General features: G+C 36.7%; 1 protein-coding gene and 1 pseudogene across 4 annotated transcripts in view; both read left to right on the top strand.

Annotated features, from left to right (window-relative positions):
• The window catches only part of VGLL3 (vestigial like family member 3), a 48,804-nt gene extending 42,191 nt beyond the window's left edge, over window positions 1–6,613 (top strand). For 3 of the 4 annotated variants that reach the window (XM_076000924.1, XM_076000935.1, XM_076000925.1), the window contains exon 4: window positions 6,201–6,613. In XM_076000924.1, coding sequence (XP_075857039.1) covers window positions 6,201–6,244 — 44 coding nt within the window. In that variant the 3' untranslated portion in view covers window positions 6,245–6,613. Of the gene's footprint in view, window positions 1–2,912; window positions 3,577–6,200 lie in introns of those variants that run through there. The other variant, XM_076000927.1, reaches the window with a different exon arrangement.
• Window positions 6,343–17,859, top strand: LOC142872928 (uncharacterized; annotated as a pseudogene).
• The last annotated feature ends 9,499 nt before the right edge of the window (window positions 17,860–27,358 follow it).

Raw genomic sequence — 27,358 nt, 5'->3', positions numbered from 1 at the left:
ATTTATCTTTAACTCCTAAAATATTCACACAAGTAAAAAGTCAATTTGTGTGTGTGCATATCCAGATGATGTACATCTATAGAGAATTTGGTAACAGTATACAGACAAATATTGTGCAGCCCTTTAAAAGGATACCTACACATATTGACATGGAATGGTTTTCTAAGATAATACTGATGGTGAAATGAGCAGTACTGGTGTGAGTATATAAATAGATGCTAAATATACTCAGCAAGTTGTCTGATGACAGGATATTTTGTGTAATTTTTACTTTTAAATACTATTTAGCTTGATTTTTAAGCAATAATTCTATGATGTTGAAAGATTCAAAAATGTTTAAAAACAATAAAAGCAGTTCTCCATGGTGGTTATGTATGCTTTATCTTGATATTCTCCTGAAATGAAATCATAGTTCCCAAATTGGATAGCTCCCACTCTTATTTTTTTCCTGTTAGGGTTAAGTTACTATCCCCACATAGATCTTATTTAGAAATTCTTAACCAGTATTTAAACTGATTGCCACAGGACTTAGACAAACAAATGCAGTTGTATGATCATTAACAATCGTAATTTCATAGAGTAATAGAAAATAATATGACTGTCTCTTGTATCTTTTTGTTTCTGATCATTTGTCAATGTGTCAGTATTAGCTGTCAAGCTGTTGGCAAAGGTTGGATATTTTGTTATAACATCTGACTCAGTGTAGTGTATATTTAACTTTGTAATAAGAATGACTTATCTTTATTAGAACATGAGTGAAGCAGGGGATTCATTCTTTTATTATAGAAATAAGCTATTAGCTTCTTATGATCTAATAGCAACCACTGTGATACAACTGTTTTTTTGACGCTTAGTATCTATGAAATGAAAAGTTTATTTTTATTCATTTAAGTGCACTCTTTACTTTTAGGTCATAAATATTTTTCCCACACTGCTATGCTTTCTGTTCCTATTTCCCTCTCTTTTTATCAACAGCATGTTTCCCATTATATGGTTACCTCTTTTATCTTCAGCAATAAAATTAACTGGAAGCATATTCAGCTTACTTACACATTGAGCTGTGGTCAGTGGTATTGTCAAATGATCATGCTTCTTTAGAGGTGAGACATGTTTTCTTAGTGGGATATGACTCTGACAATCAAACAGTCCCTAAAACTCAGCTATGCAGGAGTGTAACTTTTTCAGTTGCCCAATTTTTATTTATTATTTCTGCCTAATGGTAGAAAACTTAACCTCATCAATTCTGGTTAATCTTAGTTCAATCCAAGGATATCCTCATTGCTCTCAGTTTAAAAGAAAATCCCATTTAGAGTTGAAACCTCTTTTCAGATTCTGCCTTCAGCCTCTCCTTAGGGGTGCCTCTGTATTCATAGAGAGAGATTCACACTGCAAAAATTGAATTGTGAGTTAATGAGTTGTCTGCTTGTTGGTTCTGTCATTTCATTCTTATCCTGGCTCATTGCTTCAAAATATGCCTTCTTCCTCCACTCTTTTTCTCTGTACAGTGTTCTCCCCAATAATGGCCTGTTAAATTTCTCCTATTAAAGTTTAGCTTTCTCGTGTTTGTGCTCCCTCTAAGATGCTCACATGAGGAGCAGGTTGGCTTATGCCATCTCTTCTGCTGTGGCAAATCCACATCATAACTGTGGGAAATAGGACAGGCCCACCAGAATTTTCTCAGAGTTAACTTCTACACCTTTCTTGGGGGACCCATGGGAACTTTGAGATCTTTTGACAAAACACCCAGGAGTTGAGGGAAGCTAGGGAGGTCGGGGAGTTTCCAGGCCTTTCATGCTCAGACACAACCTGTTGCCATTTCTAGTTCTTTATTTCCATAGCCTTTTGCAAGAGGTGATTCTCTGAAATCTTAGCTAGAAACTGAATCATGATGCATTGTTATATGTAGTCAGAGCTGTGATCTGAATTGTTATGGACCCCCTCATTCCTATGTTGAAAACCTAACCTTTCAGATGCTGATATTAGCAAGTGGGGTCTTTGCAGGGGGATTAAGTCATGGGGACAGAGCCTTAAAGAATGGGATGAGTGTTGTTATAAAAGATGCCTGAGAGAGGTCCCTAGCTCCCTCTGCCATGGGAGGACACAATGACAAGGTGCCCTCTATGAACCATATAGCACATGTTCCCCAGACAACAAATCTGCTGGAAATTTATCTTAGATTCCCTAGCCTCCAGAACTGTGATACATACATTTTTGTTGTTTATAAGCTACCCAGTTTATAGTATTTTGATATATCAGCCAGAATGGACTAAGACTGTCATATGCTTCAAATTTTAAAGGAAAATCATATTGTGATCCTCTTCATTGACTATGACTTCTCACTTGCCCCTGGTTATCCCAAGTTTCTTTTCTACGTTCATACTTCCTTTGCTCTCTTCCTGGGTCTAATTTTTTATTCCCTTTCTTTTTGTGGTCAGGTGGTAGTAGTGTTGGAATTGAAGTGAAGAAAGGGGTCTATGGGATTTCATTTTCTTTTGGGCATTTCTTCTCACTGAATCTTAGACTCTCAAACTCTGAAGCCAACAGTTTGATGTCTTCGTTCCCTGATCCATTTCTGACAACCTTTTTATGAATCAAATGTCTACTCTATGTCTTAAAAGTTCACACTGTGCAAGTCTGTCAAGAGTGGAGTGGTTAAATCAAAGATACATATAGAAAACACAGCAGTTATCATGACATATCCTTATTATACCATTGAAGTAGTCTTCATCTGAAGTGTAACAAACTGCTACACAATCATTTACGTCTTAGGAAAACATGATATATGTGTAGTTTTTAAAAAATCACTAAAAGAGCTATTTTGTTAATCTTGATATCAATTCTGTTAAATTGGGGTATTCTCAATAGTGCAAAAAAGAAAATAAAAAAAAATCTATTGATTTTTTCTTGAATAGACTTTGTGAGAGAATTTTGACTTGGAGTATTGGGGAAATATAGGCCAGTGCCACAAACCACAGCCAATATATCCCATATAAGGTGAGCACATATGTTGTGGTTAAGATCATTGACTTTGACATCAGACTGCCTTTTTAAAATCTCAGCTCTACTTAATAGTTGCATCACTTCTCTCGGTGTCAATTTGCTTATTTGTAAAATGGATATGACTGTAGCATAGTTGGGAACATCAAATGTGACATCTTATGTAAAGCACTTAGCGCAGTGCCTGGTATATTTATTTAGGCCCTAAGAAAATACTAGGTAACATCATCTTTATGATTTTTTCCTACTGAAAATCTCACAGACTAAACAATAAAAGCAAAATTAAATTACTAATATAAAGAAAGTAGCCATGAGTGATTTCAGACAGCCAGTGGATAAATCTCAGGATGTGTTATCAACTAATTTCAGATAAGTTTGAGTTGGGGAAGCGAGGAGCCAAAAAAGCCTGAATGGGAGCAAAACTTGTGGCAAAGTGGCTTCTGTTCTGGCCACAAAATTCACAGGAAATCCCAAATACATGTAGACAACATAAGGATCATAGGTTAACAATTTTGCCCCCATCTGCCTTCTCTGGGAAAACTAAATGTACTGGTTGACTCTGAAGTATCCTGATGTACCTTCACCAATTGTCTTAACTAAAAAAAAATATATATATATATAGCCCTGCTTCTCTGTTGCAACTCATTGGAAGGTTCTTTGTTTATGCTTCCTCATTTTCTTGTGCTTTACGTATGCCTATTTTGAGATTTACAGAAGTGAGTGCCTGGTAATTAAAGCAAAGGTTTGATTTTTGTCCTACCACCAATAAGAAGCTAAATCACAAGGTTCCATTAGATATTTCACATATTTTTAGGCTATAGATGAATTGACATTTTAAGGTTTGCATTGCAGTGATGCAAAGACATAGACACAACAAAAATTGAAGAAATAATGACTTCTGTTATTCTGGTTGGAAAATTTGGGGCTATCTCAAGTAACATAATACTTGTCCATAGAAAAAGGCTCATGTGATTTTGAAGGAGTCATATGTCTTTGCAATGCAAACTAGAAACTGCCATTAGTTCAAAGGAAAAAAGAAATACTCAGACCACTCGATGATTACAACAGTATTCATGACTTGCAGTGCTGACATTCTGTAGATTGATGCAGTCTTCAAGTGTGGAAATACTGAGTCATACAGAAGATGAGATGTTTTAATAATGAAAAAAATATTTATATAGTCAGCAGATTGTCAGTAAAGGTGGTTTAAATTATAAGAGTTACCCAATAGAGACTAGGTCAGGTTGCAAATTATTCTAACCAGAAAGTCATTTGAAAATGAATTAAGTGGACTTAAAGTGAGTTGATATACCCCAGATCCTTTTATTTCTTTTTCCTCCACCTCTTTCTCCTCTTTCATCTGCCTTCGCCTCTTATTTTGAAATGGGAAAGAAAAAAATATTGACTGTGTATCAAGTCTTTATATCAGTACACTTGAGAAAAACAAAGATGTAACCAATCTTTTGGCATTTAGGAAGTGTTGCCTTATCCCAGTACACAAATGCTGTATAGTACACAGCTTGTTACTTGTAATTTTATGAGGTTCTTCTATATGTCCTGTTTGTTTTCTCTCCCTTTATGTAATTTGCTTTGTAGGTTGTCTTAACGTTTCCATTCAACAACTAATTGTGTCTGATTTTGTACTGACACCCATTATTGTATAAAATTCTTTGCCAAGTTGAGGGACAGGAAATGTTCTTTTAGTAACAATAAAAATTTAAACCATACTGGCTCATTTAAGTATTCAGTTTGTGACATCCAGCCCAAACTTACAACAGTTTAGATCAAGGGTCAAGAAGACAGCCTGCGATCCTTGCGCCCACACAATAGCAATCATGCTGCATTTCTACCCGCTGGTTTAAAAGGCTTCGCTGTACCTTTTGGTATATGGTTCTGAACCACTTAAGAGCAACTTAACTTATTTATTCTGCATTTTTACTCATCCAAACAATTATACAACAGGCACAAAAATAAAGGGAACTGAAGGAAATGATGGATGTGTTAACTAACTAGATTGTGGCAATCATTTCATAATATATAAGTACATTAAAGCATCTTGTTACACACCTTAAGTAAAAATAAATTTGTCAATTATACCTCAATAAAAATGGATAGAAAAGCAAAACAAAACCAACTGGATATAAACTAAAGGTGCCATATGAATTGTCCATATCAGAAATTAGTCAATTAACTGTTTGAGAACCATTTTTATGGTTTCTCTTTGATAAACTTCTTCCTGATTTTACTTTTTTTCTTTTTTTTTCTTTTTCTTTTTTGAGACAGATTCTCACTCTGTTGCCCAGGCTAGAGTGCTGTGGCATCAGCCTAGCTCACAGCAACCTCAAACTCTTGGGCTCAAATGATCCTCCCACCTTGGCCTCTCAGAGTGCTAGGATTACATGCATGAGCCACCACGCCCGGTCATAATTTTACTTTTAATTTGATGTTAACTTTGAGTTAGAATTAATCTATGTTCACATAATTTCCTTTTGCCATTATTTTTTAAACTTTCTTCTAAATTTTAATTTTTTGCTAGGTAATATAGATTTTTTTAAGCCACATTAAGCACTTTCTGGAGGAAGATGAAATAAAAATAAGTAAATTAATAAATAGAATATAGGTTTGTGTTATTAGCTATAAACAAACTATATTTATTTTACTGACAATAGTAGACTCCATTTTAACCATGTCTAATTGTTCACCACAATTTAGAGCAATCCCACTGTGGAATACATTTCAAAATAACAGAATTTATTCATCACTTAAGTCTAGAAGAGTCATTTTGATTGTTGCGGAAAGTATTAATTGCAACACTGCTTAAATGCACCAAAGATTGGTTATGTATTTTTTCCCCAATGTCAGCTCCTTTTGAAAATAAAAAGTTTCCTTTATTTTATTGTATTTTATTTATCAGTCACTAATACTCCAAGAAAATAAAAACCAAAGCAAAGAATTTATATTGCATAAATAGTCCTGTTCTAGTTTAGCTAGCATTTTTGTCACATACTATGTTGGTTGGCTTTTTGAAAATTGTGAGTTCCAGTAAAGAATTTGCCTAGAGACCAGGTTGTCCTCAGGTCAGACCTTACAGTTGTCTGTTTGTCTGTCTTTTTGGTTTCTATCCAATGCATTGCAGGTTATGCTCATTTTTGAGTGCTAAAGTTACTAATATTTTTTATTTTACCCTTTGTAATCTTTTCTAGGTCTACAGCATCAAGACAAGAGCAAGGAATCACCATGGTACTGACATGCCCAGTATTAGCGAATCAGGTTGCCACATGAGTCCAAGGGCCCACTGGGAAAAGATGCTGTCAGGATTTTCCACTCTGCAATGGGACATGGGACATGACAGATATGGAAGGAGATGAGGAAGTGTCAGGCAGTAAACTTTGGTTTTGAGCCTTTTCTTGAGAAAGCAAAGTGCATTCTGGACATTGAAGAAAAGCATTTTTGTTTGGTTTTTCTCTCATCTGAGCCTTTGCCAGCTGTGCAACTCATTCTGTTTTCTTGCTTTTATCAATACGTGGTTTCTGTTTCATTTTGATTGTTTTTTAAACCAACCACCTTGTCAGGAAAAGATGAACTACAGATTAAAATGCTCTTTCCTTCAGGAAGACAGTTTTGTAGTTCTATGTGCATCTATTTTTATAGAAATACAGAATGTTTGGTTTAGCATTGATGGGTTATATTTGAGGGATGTATTTTTTTTAATATTGTAAAAATTGTTGAGTTCTGTTTAAAGAACTTGCTCTCAGAGAAGCACTGGCAAAAATGTTTAAAATGCTTACCTTTAAGATGTCTGTGATATGGTCTGTCTGTGCTTTCTAGGTTACCTCAAGTGTTTGATATTTTCTTCTTTATACAAAAGTAGATACATACCACAGCCAAACCAATGCAGTATTGTTTTCACATTGAATCTCAGTAAAGATTTAACTCCATGGTAGCTCAATTAATTTTGTGTTATATGTATAGCTTGAAAAGTTTTTTAATGGCCACACTAAACAAAGGCTATTTTATTACTTTGATTTTTCCCAAAAAGGTGGAAATTGACTAAGAAGAAATTTGCATAAATTTTCAGTCAGATGGAGAGTTTGCCTAGAATATAATAATTTTCTTCCTCATCTGTCCAACTGTAACTAATGAAACCAGAGGTTATATACAACTACTGTGGTTAAATTTAACCACACTACCTATGAGTGCCAGTGACTTATTTTTCTTGTTTCTAATTATTCATTCATGGCAATTTAAAAAGTCATATTGTAAGTGGATTTTTTTTCCTTGAGAGAGTTTGGAGGAAGGTACTAGACCCAACATAAAGTTCTGGTTGTTTCTGATAATGTCACCCATCATTATAAACTGAAAAATAATATATTCTATATGTAATATTCTAACCATAGGATTTTGCAAGTCTTTATTATTTTTGGTTTAAATCTGGTCTTACCTACTATAACTCTTTTTAAGAAAAATTTTTAGGGCAAAATGAAATTTATATTTGGATTTAAATGTATGCCATAATTTTTGAAATGGGGCTAAAAATTGAAAATTTGAGGATTCAACTTGACATGGCCCTCAGGATCTAAGTAAAGTGAAGTTGGAATTATCATGAAGCCACTGCTAGGAAAATATTAGGATTATGAAAATAGCAGTTATTGATAATTTAAGGATTTTAAAGGCATGGTCCATTACTTCCTTCAACTGCATCCAGAGATAAGTCATGTAAAATGTTCATGTAATATAGAAGTTTTCTTAGATAAAGAGTTTCTCACATTCTCCCATTTTCCTCCCCACCCACATGAAACAGTATGTTCAGTGAAATGCCACTTTCCATTTCTAATTGTGTATATTATGTTTGTGAACATTTTAGACATGAATACCACAACATGCTTAGCTAAGCAGAGTTTTCACAGATAATTTTCAAATATTTCCCTTGGCTATATTTTATGCATGAATTTTCTTTCCTGGTGCATCATGTGAATTATAAATCTATACACTTCTTTGTATTCTTATTACTCTGTATTTTGCTTCTTAACTAGACTCTCTTTAATACAGTGTGCACATTTTTACTAATGTGGGGTCTGAAATTAAGGAATCTTCCACTCACTAATAATATAAACTTAAATTTCTAGGGATTGGCCTGGTTAAATTGTCTTCAATTTGATTTGAAACAATTGTTTTACTTGTAATTTGCCCAAATATGTGGAGCACAGAGTTTAATGATTCTATAAGATGTGCTTTGCCTTGTGTAGTCCTGAGTTTTCAACTACAAGTATTCAGCAGTTCCTATACAATGACTCACCGAGGTTTATTTATTTGCCTCATCTTCCCTTGGAACCTATTAACTTCCTTTGTGGTTTATTTCAGAACAGTTTCATACTCGAACTCATTCAGGTCATTCAATTGGGCTTTCCCAATTAAGAAGAGAAATAAAGTATTTACTTCTTGTTCCTTTCTTTATTCTCCACTGAATTAAATTGAAGACAGAGAGCAGATAATTAGATGGCTTCACCCTGAATTTAGGCTTTGCTCTGTGACCCTCCTGCTAATAGATAAAACATTTTTTTGGCTCTGGGAACCCAAGAAAGGTTGGGAACCTGCATTCTGATGTACATGGAAAAGATTTGTAAATGAGCTCTCCCTTTGAAAACATGACACAAGTATTGTTGGCACAGGTGCCACACCAAAAGAGTATAGCAAAATATAAGCAAAAGGAGAATGAGCACATCTCTGTAATTGTCTGGCATCCTCTTGCTATGACCATATTCCCACATTACTATTACTACCAGAAGTTATAAAATAGACTAGGTTGTAATTTAGCATCGTATTCTGAATTCAAAGTCTAAAATGCTATCACTCCCCAAATCTGGTTTTCTCATATCAAAATGATATTGTTGTATTTAAAGGATTCCAAACTGTTTTATTGGGGGCTACCACCTGCCTCCCCAGTTTTATTCAAAACCACTCTATCTTTGACTATTTTACGAGTTAAACTTCATTTAGTTTTCTAAAGATCTGTGAAGTAGACCCTAGAAAATCATCTCATTTCCTCTAAATCTAAACTATGCTTCTACCATTGAACATTCAGAAGCTAAGGAATAACATGATGTTGACAAGTTAGGATCCAAACAGGCTATTTGGTCCTTCACTGTTATTTTGAAAAAAGCCTCTATCTTTTGAGAAACAAGCGAGTATTCCTAAGGTTAACCATCTTCTCTTATCTCCTCCTCTAACTTTTCTTCTTTCTCTTCCTCTTAAGATTATACATATGTTTATGTTAAGCAAAAATGGCCAAGACTGCTCTAAAATTCAGAAAATAAGAACTAGTAGATTGCAAGTAATTGAGAAATTAATTTTTTAATTTCATAACACTTAAAAAAAATTCCAGGCACTGCATAAAAATGCCCTTGAGGAGCTTGTTATTCTTAATCAAATAGTATTTGCCCATTCCTCTTCTAAGACTTGCAGAATATGTGGCAGAATCTAGCTTTTGAGTTTATGATCTGGTTTAATGTTGTATTTGTAACTTAATGTGGTAATCAGAAACTATATTTCAAGAAACTGCATTCTATCCCTTACTGAATATCCTTTGTTAAGCAGTATTTGCTGAATTAAGCCAATAGGGGCAGTGGAATTAAGTGACAGAAAAAGGAAAGTAAGTATGTTAGAGATTTGATTAGGGGATTAATAGAGAAGCAGAATGAATTAGTTGAAAAAAGGTTGGATATTAAGCCATTGTCTAAATTCTGGTTTAGCTGCAACACTTAATGTGTAATTTTTGGGTTTCATTTATTTATCTCATGAGTAAAGTGGAATAATACCTTAACCAGTCAGCTGTTGAAGTTGGAAAATTATAAATATATTGATTACATATATATAATCAATTATCTGGTTCATATTAGATGTTCCATAAATAACAGCCGCCACAAATGTCTATCAGTTGAGTAAGTAGATCATTAAGTTGAGCTCCCAAACATTCCTTCTATTCACTTTTCATATCCATTTCTGCAGCATCCAAGTAGATATATGATTGCTTTTCTGTAAGAAATTATTGCAAAGAGAATATTTTCCTCCTACTAGGTGTGGGAGATAAAATGTTAATTTCTTTATTCACTCTGACTTTTTAATGTGCCATTTCTAAAACAAAATAAATTAACCTCTTAGTGGTGTGTAGGTCCAACTCTGAGTTGTCTTACACATTGCAAAATTTTATTTATCCAGGGTCTCCAAAATTATGAGGATAGTGTCATTAATCCACCAATGTTTACATTTTTCAGTTATATTTTGGGTTTCCTTGTCACCTGGAATAAGAATGTTTCTTTTGAAGTTATTCAATCCTTTTTTTTTTTACTTGTCTTGGAGGAAAAGTTGCAAAATATGGTGAAAAAAATCTTCTGCATGAAAAGGGGGGGAAACAGAACCTTTACGATCGATCTCAGTCAGCAGATTTACTCTACTTGAGAAAAAAAGAAACAACTTTATTGGAAGCAGATGTTGACACTGTGTCAGTTATTGAAGATGGAAAGAGTTCACACGAACCATTCCAGTTACAAAGGGTATTGATGGCAGTTCAAATTCCTGTGATTGATCACCTTCAAAACGGACAGGACAGCAGAAACTGTGTAAGATCCAAAATGAGATCAGCCTGCCAACTTTAATGTACAGGACCCTAAAAACTCATTATTTTTCTTTTCTCCAGCATAAAAGAACATCTTCCAGAAAAAGTAAGGCCTGTTAGAGAAATTACAATTTATTCTCTGAAAACATTTGAGAGAGCATTTTAAATCTATTGCAAATATTATTAAAATGGTTTAGAAAAATTAGCTAAAATTTTCATCCAAAAATGTATGTTGAAGACAAATATGTAAACTATAAAAAAGTGGATGGCTCTGGTGAGTGGGATATGAGTGGAAAATCTGCACGAAAATCTCATTCTCAATAGCTTCAAAATGTTAATTTCCTTGGTAACTAGGAGATTAGTCACAGAACAGTCTTTTAGAATTTTTCAGTAGGTTTTTTTTCTTCTTTTAGTGCTCTCTGGGAATTTCATCCTATACACTTTTCCAACCTATAGAGATAGTCATTCCTGTTAAAATATCTTAATTTTCTTATTTTTTTTTATTACTCATTGTGCTCTTTTTTGGTTTGAAAAATATTTTTATAGCTTTAAATAATTGATCAAACTGGTATTCTCTTAAAATTGTGGTCAACTTAATTTAATCTAATAAATTTATCTGAATCTCCTGTTTAAGTTCCAAGAAATTCTAATAAATTAAGTTTAATTTACCAATTCCATTGTATAAGTAAAAAAAGACATCCTCTAGAAAAGGGCAAGTCAGCTTCAATTAATTTACTTTTTAACAATTTCTGGACTATTAAATTTTGACTTAAGAATAATTCTTTTAAAATGCAAGATTCCTAATTGTATTTTTTTTTTTTTTTGGTATATGCTTAAGATGTGAACTTTTCTAATGATATCTCTTTATACTGTTAGAGATGTACATTTTTCCTATGCTGTGACTAGAGCAAAAGGTAATAATGATTATTTACACACTTGATTTAATTTCTTAGGATATGTAAAATCTTGGATATTATATTTGATTTAAAAATACTATTCCATGTTTTCCAGGATATAAAATATAGGGAAAGATTTTCATGTGAATTCTTTATATCACTTTAAAGTGCATATATTTAAAGGGAAAATATGGATTCAATTTGTCTCCATCATATAAATCTAGGTAAGGTGAAATGCTTTTGTGAAAAAAATACACAGGATGGTGAACTTTAGATTTGTCACTTGATTAGGTAGACTGCAAACTAATAATAGAAATATTATCTTTCCACATTGAAATGCAAGAAAATTCCAGATTTGTTAGTTCTATGAGCAATTATACTACCCTAATTTTACATTTCCAGAAAAAGAAATTAACTAATCTTGGTTATGCTGTCATTTTAATTAACAAAATATATATAATTCAGAAAACTTTTGGCTTTATAAGATAATTATAAGATTATATGTTTTCCATTTTCTTTTTGTGGGGTTGGAAAGAGACATTTTCTTCTTTCTATTCACTTTTCAAATGCAGGTCTCATAACTATGTGTTGATGATATAAGATGATGGAAGGCTTTGTAATAAAAACAAATGTCATTATCTTCAATTTGTTCAATAAATAATTTAATGTGAACTGAATGTTTTTATTTTAATGTAGCATTTGGGTTTGGTCTGCATTTCTTTCTTTTGTTTGTTTTTCAGCATATTATGGGGGTACAGATTTTAAGGTTTCAATAAATGACCTTTCCCCCTCCCCCAACAAGTCTGAGTTTCCAGCATGACCATCCCCCAGATAGTGCACATCTCACTCATTATGTATGTATATACCCGCCCCCCTCCCCCCTACCCAATAAACTATTACTATAGTACCTATGTGTCCACTTAGGTGCTGCTCAGTTAATACCAGTTTGCTGGTGAGTATATGTGGTGCTTGTTTTTCCATTCTTGGGATACTTCACTTAGTAGTATAGGTTCCAGCTCAAACCAGGAAAATATAAGATGTGCTATATCACCGTTGTTTAGTCCATGGTATACATATACCACATTTTATTAATCCATTCTGGATTGATGGGCACTTGGGCTATTTCCACAGCATTGCAATTATGAATTGTGCTGCTATAAACATTCAAGTGCAGGTGTCTTTTTTGTAGAGTGTCATTGGATCTTTTGGGTAGATGCCCAGTAATGGAATTGCTGGATCAAATGGTAGATTCACTTGTATCGCTTTAAGGTATCTCCATATTGCTTTCCACAGAGGTTGAACTAGTTTGCAGTCCCACCAACAGTGTAGGAGTGTTCCTCTCTCTCCACATCCATGCCAACATTTGTTATTTGGAGACTTTTTGATAAAGGCCATTCTCACTGGAGTTAAGTGATATCTCATTGTGGTTTTGTTTCAGTAGAGTGAGAATGGGGCCCCAGTCTCTCCTTGCTTATGAAGTCTCATTATAGAAGTCTGATGTTATTCGAATTGGCTTTCCCTGGTATGCTACTTGCTTCTTTCCTCTTACAAAGCTCTTAGAAGGGCCTCTTTAGTTGATACTTTGGTCAGTCTGATGCCTGCATGTTGTGACGTCTTCCTGTTTGCATTGAATCTCCCAGGGGTCCTCTGAGCTTCTTGAACTTGTATATCGAGATTTTGAGCAAGGCCTGGGAAATTTTCCTCTATTATATCTTTAAATAGCTTGTCCAACCGGTGAGTGTTGTCTTCTTCCCCTTCTGGTAAGCCTATGACCCTATCATTAGGTTTCTTCACATAATCCCACATCTCTTGTAGGCTTTGTTCTTTTCTCTTGTTTCTCTGCTCTATCTCTGTGACGGTTTTATTTAGTTGGAGGGTGTTATCTTCAATCTCTGAGATTCTTTCTTCTGTTTGATCTACCCTGTTCTTGAGACTTTCCACTGTATTTTGTAGTTCCCTGAATTGATTCTTCATTTCTAGGAGTTTGGTTAAACTTTTCTTCATTGTGTCTATTTCTTTAGTGAACTTTTGTTCTAGGTCCTAGAGGCTTTTTGTGGTTTCTTTGTGTTTTTTATTGAGTTGTTCTTGCAGGTTGGTGAGTTTTCTTATGATCCACATCGTCTTCTGTCATTTTGGTTGCCTGATTTTGGTTGGTGTCCATTTCTAGTTGGCTGGTGCTCCTCTTTGGGGGTGTGTTTTCCATTTGGTTCTTCATATTTCTGGAGTTCCTTCACTTATTTCTTCCCATGTCAATCAGTTGTTGTTTCTTTCCTTTAGGTTTTTGTTTGGGTATTCACACGTCTTGTTTAGTTTCTGAGCCGGTAGGTGGTGTCAGCAGGTGAGATTATACCACTCCCTGTATAATGAGTCAGTAGGTGCAGTGAAAAGGCTGTGCAGAATGCCCTCCCTGTCAGTAGGTTGCGCTTGCTTGGAAGAACAGGCTATGCTGTTGTTTTTGTGTCTTGTTATCAGCTCTTGTTCTGTATGGAGGCACTCTAGTGCCTCAGGTGGTCAGTGTTGCCCTGGGACTTCCAGGTGTGTCCTTTTCTCCCCCTCAGTGAGGGCTGGTCTAGGAGAGAGTCTGGGTGGAGCTGGGTTGGGTAAGCCTGCCCTCAGGCACCACCAATGCCGTTAGCAGGGGTAAAAGTTCTGTTCTCTGCTTCTAGGAAAAGCTGTTAGGGAGCGCTGGAATGGCCCCGCTCAGCCAGAAAGTCTGGGTGTGGGGCTGGGGCTGTCTGAGACCCACAGTCTGGATCGGGCCTCGCTTCTTTCCACTGTCCACAACTCCAAGGCTACTTCTGGGCCTCTGCCAGCAGGCCAGACCACACGCCTCCAGGCCTCCCCTGCCTGTGATGCCGGCGGGGATGTTCCCTGTGCAGAAACACCACCTGGGCTGGGTGCACGGCCTCCCTTTGGGGGGAGGGTTGCCCTCTAGGACGCTGATCTGCCCCTGAAGGCACACACACCTCAGTAGGCTGTTCACGTATATCCCTTCTGTGCCCAGGGCAATGTGAGACCTGGGTGTACGGGATGTGGTCTGCAGGTCTGACCTCTAGGTCCCAGAGTTCAAACTATATCCCCACCAGGGAGAGGAGTGCGAGTCCCAATTCACCCATAGGGAGCCCAAGCTGAGTCTATGTCTCTCAGCCTCAGGGTCTGCCCCGTTCTACTGGGATCACCGTGCCAGCAGCACCTGGGAGAGCTGGCGGGTAGAGAGTTCACAGTCTGAGTTCCCCTTTGTCAGCTGTAGGGCCCCAAAAGGGAAGGTCCCATTCCATGTAGGTCCCTCCAGCTGGTGGCTATATTGTCTCTCTGGGCATCGAGGGTAGGGTCGACAGAGGGGAGAATGAGGCAATATGGTTCCTGCCGCTTGGCTTGGGTCTGTGCACATAGAGGTGCCCTGAGGGAGTTGGGAGCCTGGTGCTGCGTCCACTACTGGCTTACTGCTCACTGGCAGTGGCCGTTACTGGGATGGTCTCTCCACCCGGTGGGGAGTCCACCAGCAGTCCATGATGCGGGGGGGGGGGGTGGGAAACGGCTCAGCCACCTACCCTTCCCGCTGGTCTCTGGGATGCTCCATTATCCTCCTCGACCACCTCCTGTGGAGTCTCCCCTGGTCTCAGGTACTCCTCCTTCCAACCCTCGTCCAATGTAGGCTCGTATTCTTTCTTCTAACTTCTGCTAGAATCTGTCTTTTCTGCAAAGATACTCTGTCTGGCAGTGTTTTCTCGTCCACCATCTTGATTCCCTCCGGTCTGCATTTCTTGACAATTAACTAAAGCTCTTTTTGTTTCCTCCTTATTCAATTAAGCAACTCGTACATATCTTTGGAAATTACAACATCTTAGGTTTATTAAATTATGTGGTTAATTTCTAGAGCCAAGGAACTTATATGTTACACTAAGGAGTGGATTATAAAATTAATGTTTATAATGGAAGAGAAACTAAAATGGGGTATATTAATTATGTAACTTCAGGAATCTTGAGAATTTTTTAATATAATGCTTCTAAGGTTGACCCTTTGGGAAAGATACATTTTATTGCTTTGTTTTTACGTTTGTTGATAGTGAACTTGCTATAAGTAGTATGAAAAAACAAAAAAACAAACAAACAGAAAGTTTCCTACAATTCATTGACATTTAAAAAGTGGTCCCTTGAAAAGAGTATTCCAAGAGCTGGTATTTTGAAGGAAGCTAGAGTTTCTCTACTTGGACTCTCTAGAAAAGAGCAGATCATTATCTATTAATTTCCTTTATAACATTTTCTGAAGTACTAAATTTTGACCTCAATATAATAATATAATTCTTTTAAAATACAAAATTTCTTAGTGTTTTTTTTTGGGGGGGAATGGTATACGGTTAAAATGTGAACTTTTCTAACAGTATCTCTTTATGCTATTAGAGATGTACATTATTTTATTATTATATAAATAATTTTAATTTACTTTCTTATTAAGTGAATCTTTAATGTGAAAGGACAAAAGTATGGAAATCATTATTTAAATGAGTAGACCCTCAGCACTACAAGTGAAATAATTGGCAAAACCTCATTAATTGTTTGCGGTATTTATGATACACTAGTGTATGAGTATTTTGTGGCTGCTGTAAAATATTACCACAACCATATGGCTTAGAAGAAGACAGATTTATTATCTTCTAATTTTGTGGGTCAAATATTTGGCAAAGGTCTTGTCTTGGTGGGCTACAAGATGTAGGCTGCATTCCTTCTAGATGCTTCAAGAGTGAAACTGTTTCCTTGCTGTTTTATGGCCTCCTTCCATCTTCAAATCCAGCAACTGCTGGTCAAGACCTTCTCAAGTGGTATCACTCTGACCTTCTTTTCTTCCTTTCCTTTACATCTTTAAGGACCCTTGTGATTATATTGGCTCCACCTGTATAGTCCAAGATACTCTTTCCATCTCAAGGTCCTTTACCTTAATTACATCTGTAAAGTCCTTTGTTCCATGTAAGATAACATATTCACAGGTTTTAGAGATTAGGACATGGAGCCATTATTCTACATTCCATAATTAGCATTGGACTTCAATCATTTTTATATCAGCCTCGTGGAGGGGAGAATTTAATATTTCACTGAAAATATTAATAGAAATACATAATGTTCCCATGGGTATTTGTGTGGAGGTTCATCTTCATTCACTTAAATAACTGCATATGAAGGAAATTCCAGTCACTATTTCAAATGTTGCATGCAGTTATTATGGTGCCTCAGAATCCAGAGAGTTATGTGGTATTTGTGTAAGATGAGCACTCTCTGGGGGTGGAGAGAAGGTCATCTAGTGCAGATTCTTCCTAGCTGAAGTGTGTTTTCTCTGGGGACAACCAACTACTATTTAATTGTTTTGTTTCCTTTTTTGGGAACATATGCCCATCCCCTGTGATGTCCTAAGTCTCCAAGCATCTCATTTGACCTGCCTATACACATTTGACTAAATAGCTAAATATGACCACATTGACGTGGTGAAACTTTAACACTTCTGTCCAGATTGAATCATTCCATCTGCTATCAGTTAAGCAATGGAAACACTGTTATGGAAAAGCAAACATGTTTTGATAGATTTAATGTGTAAAAGTGGGTATCCATGCTCTGGAATGCTGCTGATCAATAAATGAGCTGCAAGACTTTGTTAGAAAAAACACTCAAGAACAACTGTTTTACTTTCCATACCAAGTTTGGCTGTGGCTGAATGAAGAACACCAGCATTGATCTTTGCTTTGCACTTGTACAAGAGACTATTTGCAGAGAGCCAAATATAGCAACAGAGGATTTAATATCTTGCCAAAAAATACAAAATCTGTTCCCCTTTAAGCATGACACTCTATCCTTTTCTTGTGGATCTTACTAAAAGGAAAATATAGCTTTAAACTACCCCATGCCTCCTGTGAAATTTCACTAAACTTTTTCAACTAAGCTATGTATGGTTTTGTGGTGTTTTATGTCCCCCCCCCAAAAAAAAATTGGGTACATGAGACATCTGCTCAATATTATCATTTTTCTTACAAAAACATCTCTGGTGATGGATGTATTCATTAATTTGATTTTGGTAATCATTACACAATGTGTGTATATATATATCAAATCATCACGTTGTATACCTTGAATGTATACAATTTTTATTTGTCAATTATATCTCAATAAACTTGGAAAAATACCTCTGAAAGTTGAGGATTGGAGTCAACAACAATTATGAAAATCATACTTTGGTAGCTTCAGGACTCCCCAAGGATTACTGGGTGATGTTCCTTGTTCACTTTTTTAAAACCAAATTTTTTTAAAAAGAAAAATTGGCCTCTATCAATGGAATGCTGTTTTTGTCTTAGAACATGGGTGCTTTGTTCTGAGTGCTGTGTGATGGATAGGTGGAATAGTTAAGATTTCTCTATGAAATGGTTAATGAGAATGGTTCTTCTGCTCCACTTATGGTGTATATACAGAATTTTGAAAACAGTTTTGCAAACTTCACCAGGAAAATAGCCTTCTACAGTGACAGCTTTACCAGACATCTCCGTGTGGGATTTTAAAACAAACACAAGGCTGTTTGGAAATACTTGGTATATATAAATATGCAAAATATGCTGAACAGTGCTAACAGCTGTAGGGTGTACTCCCTCGTGCTTAAGCAGAATATTTTAGTGGCAGTGGTTGTTATTTTTTCCATCTTTGCTTTTAATTCCTCCCCACCCCCATCGTCTCCACCCACTCACCCATCCACAATCTCCTCCGAAAGCACAAATTTAATACCTCCCTCCCTACTTCCATGCTGCTTCCAAGAGAATCCTTTCAGTAGATTCCCACTGGAAATGGTGGGTGGTGCCTCGAAGGAATTTTTCTGAGTTACACGATGTTGTAAAGGCTGAGCTTCAGGGAACTTGCTTGGACTTGATCTGATACTATCCTAACACACAGCCCAGACACTCTGCAGGCCAAATTCCATTAAGGCTTGTCATTGCAAGAAGAGGAAAAGTCCTGTTGTGAGAAGCCTTCCAGCTACGATGATCCCAGAGATCACAGAATGATCATTTTACGCGTGTGTTATCAGGGTCTATAACATCAAGGCACTCATCCATTTATCAAAATAAGCATATGTCTTTCTCCTCAGAGCCAAAAAAAAAAAAAAGGGCAGTGGGGGTGCCAAAGAGAAGTTACATATTAAAGTCTTCTTCCAGGATTTTGACAGGTTGAAGGTTTAAACGAGGAAAGGTGGCAAATATGAAGAAAGAAAGCCTGAGTCATAGGACCATTTCCACTTGTATTAATATTTGTTGATATCACTTACTCCTGCATTTCTTCAGTTTCTTTATCAGATGAAGATGAAATGAAATAAGAAATCTAAACTGCTTTGGGAAACCCCAAAATACTACAGAGATACAAGGACACTATACATATACTATTAATAAACTAATATTTTTTAAAGTCCTCTATATTCCAATATTCCACAAGCATTATGTAAATTTAGCTCAAGTAATTCTTACAAATAGCAATATGTAGACAGCATTATTTGGGAAGTTATTAGCAATATAAAAAAATGGGGGGGTTAAGTTTTAGTGATGCTACTTTAAAGATGTATGTTCTTAGACAATTCCTTTAACCTCTTTAAATCTCAGTGTGATCATCTGTAAAATGAGGATATTAAAGGTAACTATCTCCTAGAGTTGTTATGAACACTAAAGTATGATATTTTAATTATCACTAAATGCTTTTGCTACTCTTTTAATTAATCTTATTTTTTAGTAATTGAGGAAATCATCAGTTAAGCCTGGGTACTCAGTTGCAAGTGACAGAGCCAGGATTCAAACCCAGATTTAACCAAACAAAAATCTCAGACCACCACACTACCTCCAATGTTTTTCCCATTGTCACATCTGAATATATTTGCTGTGAGCAGATTTTAACAATCTCTTAGCCAACTGGGCTAAAAGGGACAGTAGGGTACTTTGGAAGAGTGAGAAAGAATAATGTGGCTTTCATGAGCCAGAGTTATGATAAACTGGAATTGTGGAACATGATTTGCTACCTGAAGATACAGAATCAATTAATTCAACATAGTCTTCTGGTCTAAGGATTGTGGTTAGTTTTCTACTCAGGTCAACCTCAAATTTCATTAAAATAGTGAATAATGGGTTGGAAGAATTATAACATTTTCTGTTGACATCTTGTTTTTCATCCCAAACTGTCAACTCCCTAATCCCTTTATGTGATGAGTTCTATTGTTTGCTAAACCATTCAAAATTACAGTTTATTCCTGTTTTTTTTTTTTTTAATAATGAAGGTAATATTTGTCAAGTATTCTCATTTCTTACACCCTGAGTATGTGTTGGGGCAGGACTAAAGGTGATGGAATAAATCAGTTAAATACACGGAATTATCTCAATTTGTAGCCTCTCTGTCAGAAAGTGGTTAAAACAAGATTTGATTTTAATTTTAACCTCTCTTACCAGTTGTTTGATGTGGGAAAAAGTACTTTTCGTCATTTATAAAAAAGACATGGAAATACCTACATTATAGGGTAGATATGTAGATTTAGTAGGATAATGTGTCTGTTGAATACTAGACTTCCCAGTAAGCTTAGGATTTCATGTATCAATTAATACTGTCCCCAATTTATTAGGCATCTATAGTCAGAAACTTTACAAAAGTCACCTCATTGAATCTTCAGCACAATTTTCAAAGATGAGCTTCCTGATTCCCACATTAGAGATGAGAAAACTGAGTTTCAGAGATTTTAAAATAACTTGCCCAAAGCAGAATCGGGATTGAATGCTCAGACTGTCTAATTTCAAAGCTCATGTCCTTTCCATTATATTAAGCTACATATCAATCTACTAAACAATAATATAGAGTGCTTGCTGTTTGCTCACATTCATGTATAATATGTAAATAAAGCAAAGTCTAAAGATTCTACTCTGAGTAGTTGAAAGCCTGGCTTCTAAACTGCTCATACCACAAATTAGTTATACTCTCTGAACTAAATTTCTGGTCAAATCATTCTAAGATTATAATGAGATTTGAGGTTGACCTGATTAGAAAAATAATCATCATGGGTAATTGGAAAATCTAATCCAATTCCTACATCAGAAGTCAAATTATAAACTATAAGCCCCACTTTAGTCTTCCTCTAAATCCCATCAAAATAGAGCAGGAGAAATCTCCCTGCCCCAACAACTTGTGTTTGTGTGTGTGCATGTGTATATATGCATAGAAATACAAAATATATAAAAAACATTTTTTTCTCTTCATTTAGTCTTTCTACAGTGTCATTCATGCACTAGGGTGTGATTACTTAATTATACATGGAAGTGTTTGAGAATGGCATAAATATGTCCACTAAATCTCAACTATATGTATGTACCGACTCCCTTAATCTCCCTTAACTTTATCTCTACCACTCTGCAAGGGGAACAGGTGAGGGAGGGACATCTTGAGTGAATGGGATGTATTCTTAAACAAGAATGGTTAAAACAGCTTATTTTGAAAAATTTACAAAAGGATATGTCGACAGGAGCTCCAGGATCCTTCCTAAGTCCCTAGAAAGGGCTTTTGCAGATAAGAGACACTGAAACTTTAGCCTCATTAGCTTCATGGCAAATGTCCCTGTGCACATGCCACATAAACATGTCCTCTGTGATGGAAAAAAAAAAAAAGAAAAAAGTTCTATTTAGAAGGGCATTGGTTGTGGCTTTGCAGTTTTAATTTCTGGTTCCTATCTGTTGTAACACATTAAACTGAAAATTCAAAGATTATAAAAGAGTTGCACATTGAATAGATAAGATTAGAAAAGATTTCAGGTTGAGAGAAGGAGACAGAAGGATAGCTAAAAAGTTTTGGGAGGAATTTTACATAGACAAACAAGAAAAAGTAGTTTGTAAGATGACTCTGAACTGAAGAATTTATGTACAAATAGCCCGATATGGACAACAATGAGGAATGAGTTACCCCCTGGATAAAGAAGTCATGTTTTTCTTAAGAATAAAACTATACGGTGTTTGCAACTATGTGTCACCAGGAGCTAGAACTACCTCACATATTTAAAGTAATAAAGTCTTACTGAATAATGAAGCATTACTGAAAGAATGCTTTCTTAGATTATCTGAAAAAATGTATGCCTGACCTAGTTCTGTCACTAACAACCCTAGTGCTACTGGAAAAAATTACTGAATTTCCTTGGTGTGTTTTCTCATCTATAAAATAGGAATGATGAAACTAGACAATCTCCAAGGCTTCTTCTAGGTCTACAAGTTCTGTGATTGTATGTGTATTTTCTTTAAATATAGAACCATACCCTATTTAGGCATCAGAATTAATGTTTTTCTGGAACTAAAATAGTTTTGAAAGAATAATCTAATTGGAAAAGATTATTTGACAACTTCTTCAGATGTTAATGGAAGTTCTAGCTATAAAAATTCAATAATGACAATGTTTTGCAGAGTGGAACAAAGAAAAATTCCAAACAATCTCTTTGCAACAAATGCTTTTGGTATTTATGTAATCTGAAGTGAAAAAAAAAAAAAAAGCAAAAGAGACATGATTCCCCCAGGGATTTGACATCCTGGAATTTGTACTTTTAACACAGTTTACCTTTCAAGGAGCCAATATTCAAACCTGTGTATAATTTAGACTTTTTGCTCATCCCATGTGTTCCATGTGCTGGTTTGAATTACTCAGTGGTGGAAAATAGAAATGTAGAATTAAAAAAAACACATTTAGAGCATTCCTATTACTAATTATGTGCAGCACAGTAGACAAAGTTACAGACATATATCATTAAAGACGTGACAGGTTATCCAGCCCCACCCTCTACTCACTTAACACTGACTCCTTTTAAAAAAACGAGATCCTTGTGATGTGTTCAGTTTAATTTTAACAACCCAATTTCGCTTCTATAGCTTCTACTGTGAAACTAATAATTGGGTAAATTTCAATATCGTTTTCCTTCATTTGCTAACTACTTAATTTCCTTGTGTCCAAATTTCATGTTATTACCTATAGTCATTTACACTTTCATCAAGAAGGACAATTTATCATGATAATCTGAAGGCATTTACCACCTGCTCCTGATGCCATATGGCATGCCAGACAAAGTATGTTAAACGGATACAGTCCCTGTGCCCCATAAACACCCTCAACCTCCTTGGGCTGGCTTGGTTGTTTCGTGTGTTTGGATCTCTGCACATTCTCTTTTATGAATAATTTTTCCATGTTAGTCATATTTGATTTCCTTCATTTATTATAATTATGTCCATTTCTCCTCAAGTACTTCTTCCTCAGCAAATGTCCTAACACATACTGAGACCATTTTCACTCTCCTAACTGCTTTATTTTAGATAGATTGATCACACAGAGGCTGATGTTCTCCCTACTGGACAGTGGTGGTTGCTCAGTGTGGTCAGAACAGTCCACTCTTAGGTGGAGGAAAAAGTAGTTTTTATTTCTGTGTAAACCACTCTGTTCTGGAAAAGGCAACCACAGTTGGTTTTCCTCCCTCCCTCCCTCCCTCCCCCTTCCTTCCTTCCTTCCTTCCTTCCTTCCTTCCTTCCTTCCTTCCTTCCTTCCTTCCTTCCTTCCTTCCTTCCTTCCTTCCTTCCTTCCTTCCTTCCTTTCTTTCTTTCTTTCTTTCTTTCTTTCTTTCTCTCTCTCTCTCTCTCTCTCTCCCCTCCCCTCCCCTCCCCTCCCCTCCCCTCCCCTCCCCTCCCCTCTCCTCTCCTCTCCTCTCCTCTCTTCTCCTCTCCTCTCCTCTCCTCTCCCTCCCTCTCTCTCTCTTCTTTCTTTCTTTCTTTCTTTCTTTCTTTCTTTCTTTCTTTCTTTCTTTCTTTCTTTCTTTCTTTCTTTCTTTCTTTCTTTCTTCTTTCCTTTTTCTCTTTTTTTTTTTCCCCTGCAGGTCCAGGTACTGTTTGCTCAGCACTGATCCCTTACCCGACCTTCCAGTATTCCACACAGCATCAGAGGAGGACTGATCCCTGTCACTGGCAGGGGATTAGAAGGTGAGATCAAGAGGCAAGAAGAAGCCAGGATATTTCTCCCCTCCCACTCTGCTTTGGATAGCTGCTATGGCAGCAACTGTGTCTCCTGCAGTGACTATGCTCCCTCTGAGGCCTCAGCTCCTGCCACATTCCCATCTCCTGCTGCATACCCTTGTGTATGAAATCTCTTGATACAGCTTCTTGGTTTTGCTCCTAGTGTCTTCCCAATGTTGCTAATAGCTAGTTTGCTTGACTATCCCCTTAGCTCTATCACTGTGTAACCAATTTCTTGCATCAAATTTTCTATTTTAAGGACTCAGAGTGGTTTCTATTTACCTGGTTGGAATGTGGCAGATTCAATTTTGCCTATAAGGAGTGATCCCAGGAAACAAATCCTCAAGAAAGTATGGGAGGATAGATTTGTTCACATGTTAGAGCATGAAAGTGGACATGACCCGCTTGCAGGCAGAAAGGGGAATTTTAGCAATCCTTGGTATGCAGTGGTATCACAATCACCTGTATTATTAAGGCTCTAAGAAACTGAGTAATCTGCTGCACCCTGCCACTATGCACTAAACAGCTTCCAAAAAATTAAAAAAGTCAACTCAAGGATTTTAGCTCAACTCAAAATACAGGTAGAAAACCAGAGAACTTCATGACAGCTTTCAATAATTTTTTTTTTTTTATACATTATAGACACAGGACAGCATGGCTGAAGATCAGGACTGAAGTCTTATGGTAGAGTTTGGAGAATTTTGGAGTGAATTGTTCAGATAACATTGCCAAATTTCTTCTGTTAATGTTAGGGGATTACTGAGAAAGCAATGATTCCCTTAGATGTGGGCAGGAAGATGTGAGTGTTCTCAGATAAAGCTGGATGCCCTGGACTTCCACAATGAAATGAGTCCCATAATTGAATTTCAAAATTTATTTCCCAAATTAAACAACCCACTTTTACTTTCTGAGGAAACTAGCCTTCTTTCATAATCCAGGTACATATTACTCCCTTGCCTACAGACCCACAATTTATAATTTGAAATTTAAGAAGCATATACATGAATGGATCCTAAGCATGTTAGACTAAGCAAATGGAATATAAAGTTAGATTGGCTGTATCTGTTGGATATAGGCTTTAATGTATTAACTTGATCAGCTGGAAATGGCTCTAGCAGTTTGCTTTGTTAACTAAAGCATGGATTCCACAAAGGGGTATGTTTAATGAGGTCAGGATGCCAGAACTTTCCTGTAATTATTTAGAGTAGGAATCCAAGAGACTTACAAACTTGGTCATGTTAGACTAACATTATTATGTAAAATTTGCTTTTTCTATCCCTCTGACACTGTTGCCTGGAAGTTACGGAAAACACTCCCATCTCTGGGGCATTGAGAAATGCTTTCTGAAGGAAATGGCAGCATCCTTGAAAACTTGGTTCTGGCTGTCAACAGTAGATTGGGGATGATGGTTAGAGTTGCCACCGTGAAGCAGTCTAATGATTTTAATGGAAACTGGGATCCCGGAGTGACAGAGGCCAAGTGGTGGCACTTAACCATCAGAGACAAGGGTGGCTCAATTACCGTAACCTGCTATAGGGATGGACTGCCATTCAGAATGCTTTAACCTTTAGGGATCTGGGGCATGGATAATTGATTACAGGGACTTAGAAACAAAATAAATAGGCATGAAATGTTATTTGATTTATATTACAAGAAATACATTGGGTATGGGGAGCAGAAGTCTTATTTGAGTACCTGCCACAGAAGTCATGGCCTCTCACCCAATCTCTTTACCCAAGTGGGTCCATAAACGTGAACTCCCTGATTGAAGGGGAGATCAGGCCCTCTTTAAGAAGGCCCTGCAAAATCGTCATGTGTACAGTCTATTAGTATTCCTCCAAGCATAGCTCGAAGTGGTATGTGGCCATTTTGCCTATGTCCCCGCACTGGAGAAAGAGAAAATCCTAGACACTAGCTCTGAGTTTAAATTCATCCCTGAGGACCTGAAATGCCAGTAGAGTCCTCAGGGGCTTATGGAAGTTGGGTCATGAACAAAGTATTGAGCCAAGTCTTTCTCAAAATGGGCCTACTGGGTCCAGGATTCTCCTTTGGTTATTTTTTCTGTCCCTGATTGAATAGTTGGTTAAAATAGCTTAGGAAACTGACAGAGTTCCTGAATTGGCCATTATAAGAAGGGCCAAATGTTAGCTCCTGTAAGTGTCCTCTTTACCTAAATAGTAAACCAGAAGCAAAACCTCAAACCTAGAAGACCTATATATATCAATTTTCCCTTCAAAAGATTAAAGGATGCAGGAATGGCAATTCCTAGGACCTCCACAACTAGATAACCTGCAAAAAAGCAGAGGGGGCCATATAGAATGAATGTGGACTCCTTCAAACCTAATCAGATGGTGACTTCAATTGTAACTATGACTTCAGGTATATATCCTGAATATGATAAAGATAGCCTTTAGAATTTAGTACACTATTTATCTGGCTAGGAAAAAAAAACAATACTTTTTTTCTTCTCCATAATACTTTTTTTTTTTTGAGTTAGAGTCTCACTTTGTTGCCCAGGCTAGAGTGAGTGCCGTGGCGTCAGCTTGGCTCACAGCAACCTCAATCTCCGGGGCTCAGCGATCCTACTGCCTCAGCCTCCTGAGTAGCTGGGACTACAGGCATGCGCCACCATGCCCGGCTAATTTTTTGTATATATATTTTTAGTTGGTCAATTAATTTATTTCTATTTTTGGTAGAGACGGGGTCTCGCTCAGGCTGGTTTCGAACTCCTGACCTTGAGCAATCCGCCCGCCTCGGCCTCCCAAAGTGCTAGGATTACAGGCGTGAGCCACCACGCCCAGCAATAATACTTTGCATGGATGAAGAGAAACACCTCACTTTCCCTTGTCAGGGACATCAGAGAATTTTATGTATAAGTATAATAATAAGATATGGACACTGTCATAACTTAGGGCTGTTTTAACTTTCCTATTTTCAGTCATAATAAAGTCCTTAGTACCTCAATGAGGACCTTTCCACTGGTCCACAGACTATGCCATTGATCCATGACATTGATGTTGATTGAACATGTTGAGGAAGGAGTAGCAAGAATAGCCTAAATGATTAGGAAGTCATTTGTATGTAGTGAATTGGAGATAAACCAAAAGAAATTTCAGGCTTCTGCTATATCAGTGAGGTTTCTAAGAGCTTATCGGGATATTGTCTCTAAAGCGAAGGACAAGTTGCTGCAATTTGCACAATATACGTCACAGGAGGAGAAACAAGTCTTGGTAAGCAAATTTTCTTTTTCATAGAAATAGATACATCTTCAAAAGTGGATTTGCCTTATCTATGCACCTTGCTTCTTTGAGCGCTACCATCCATGCAGTTAGAGTGCCTCACTCTCAGTCATGGTATCCCATACCACATTGCTTCTAAATTAATAGAAACCCTAAAGAATGACAATGAATCTGTGTCTATGTATCAGATGATGTAGTAGGATAGTGGAATGGCTGAAGATTTAGTCTGAGGACTGCCTAGAAGACAACATCCTCTAAAATTGGACTTTCTGTTACACAGGATGCAGAACTTGCTTTGAAACAGTGACTAATATGTGGTTCTATTTTTTCCATAGTCAGACTACAATGCTCTGGGAACTGAGTCAGGAAAAGTGGGAGTGGCTCTTCTCACTATTATGTTTACAAACCCAGTGAAAGCCAAAGAAAATACAACAGAGCTCTGGAGGCTCATTTTCTCCCTGCTGTTGGGTAGCTCCACAGAGTGCTGGCTCAGTTGGTCTAAGGGCCTACAGAGAGACAAGAAGATCTTTGACTGATGTCTGCACTCCTAGCATGCAAAGTTTTCCAGGCATGTTTTTATGCATC

Source organism: Microcebus murinus, chromosome 1 (assembly GCF_040939455.1).
Source record: "Microcebus murinus isolate Inina chromosome 1, M.murinus_Inina_mat1.0, whole genome shotgun sequence".
Lineage (NCBI taxonomy): Eukaryota > Metazoa > Chordata > Mammalia > Primates > Cheirogaleidae > Microcebus > Microcebus murinus.
Note: the sequence above shows the minus strand (reverse complement) of the source record. Positions and strands in the feature narration are given on the sequence as shown.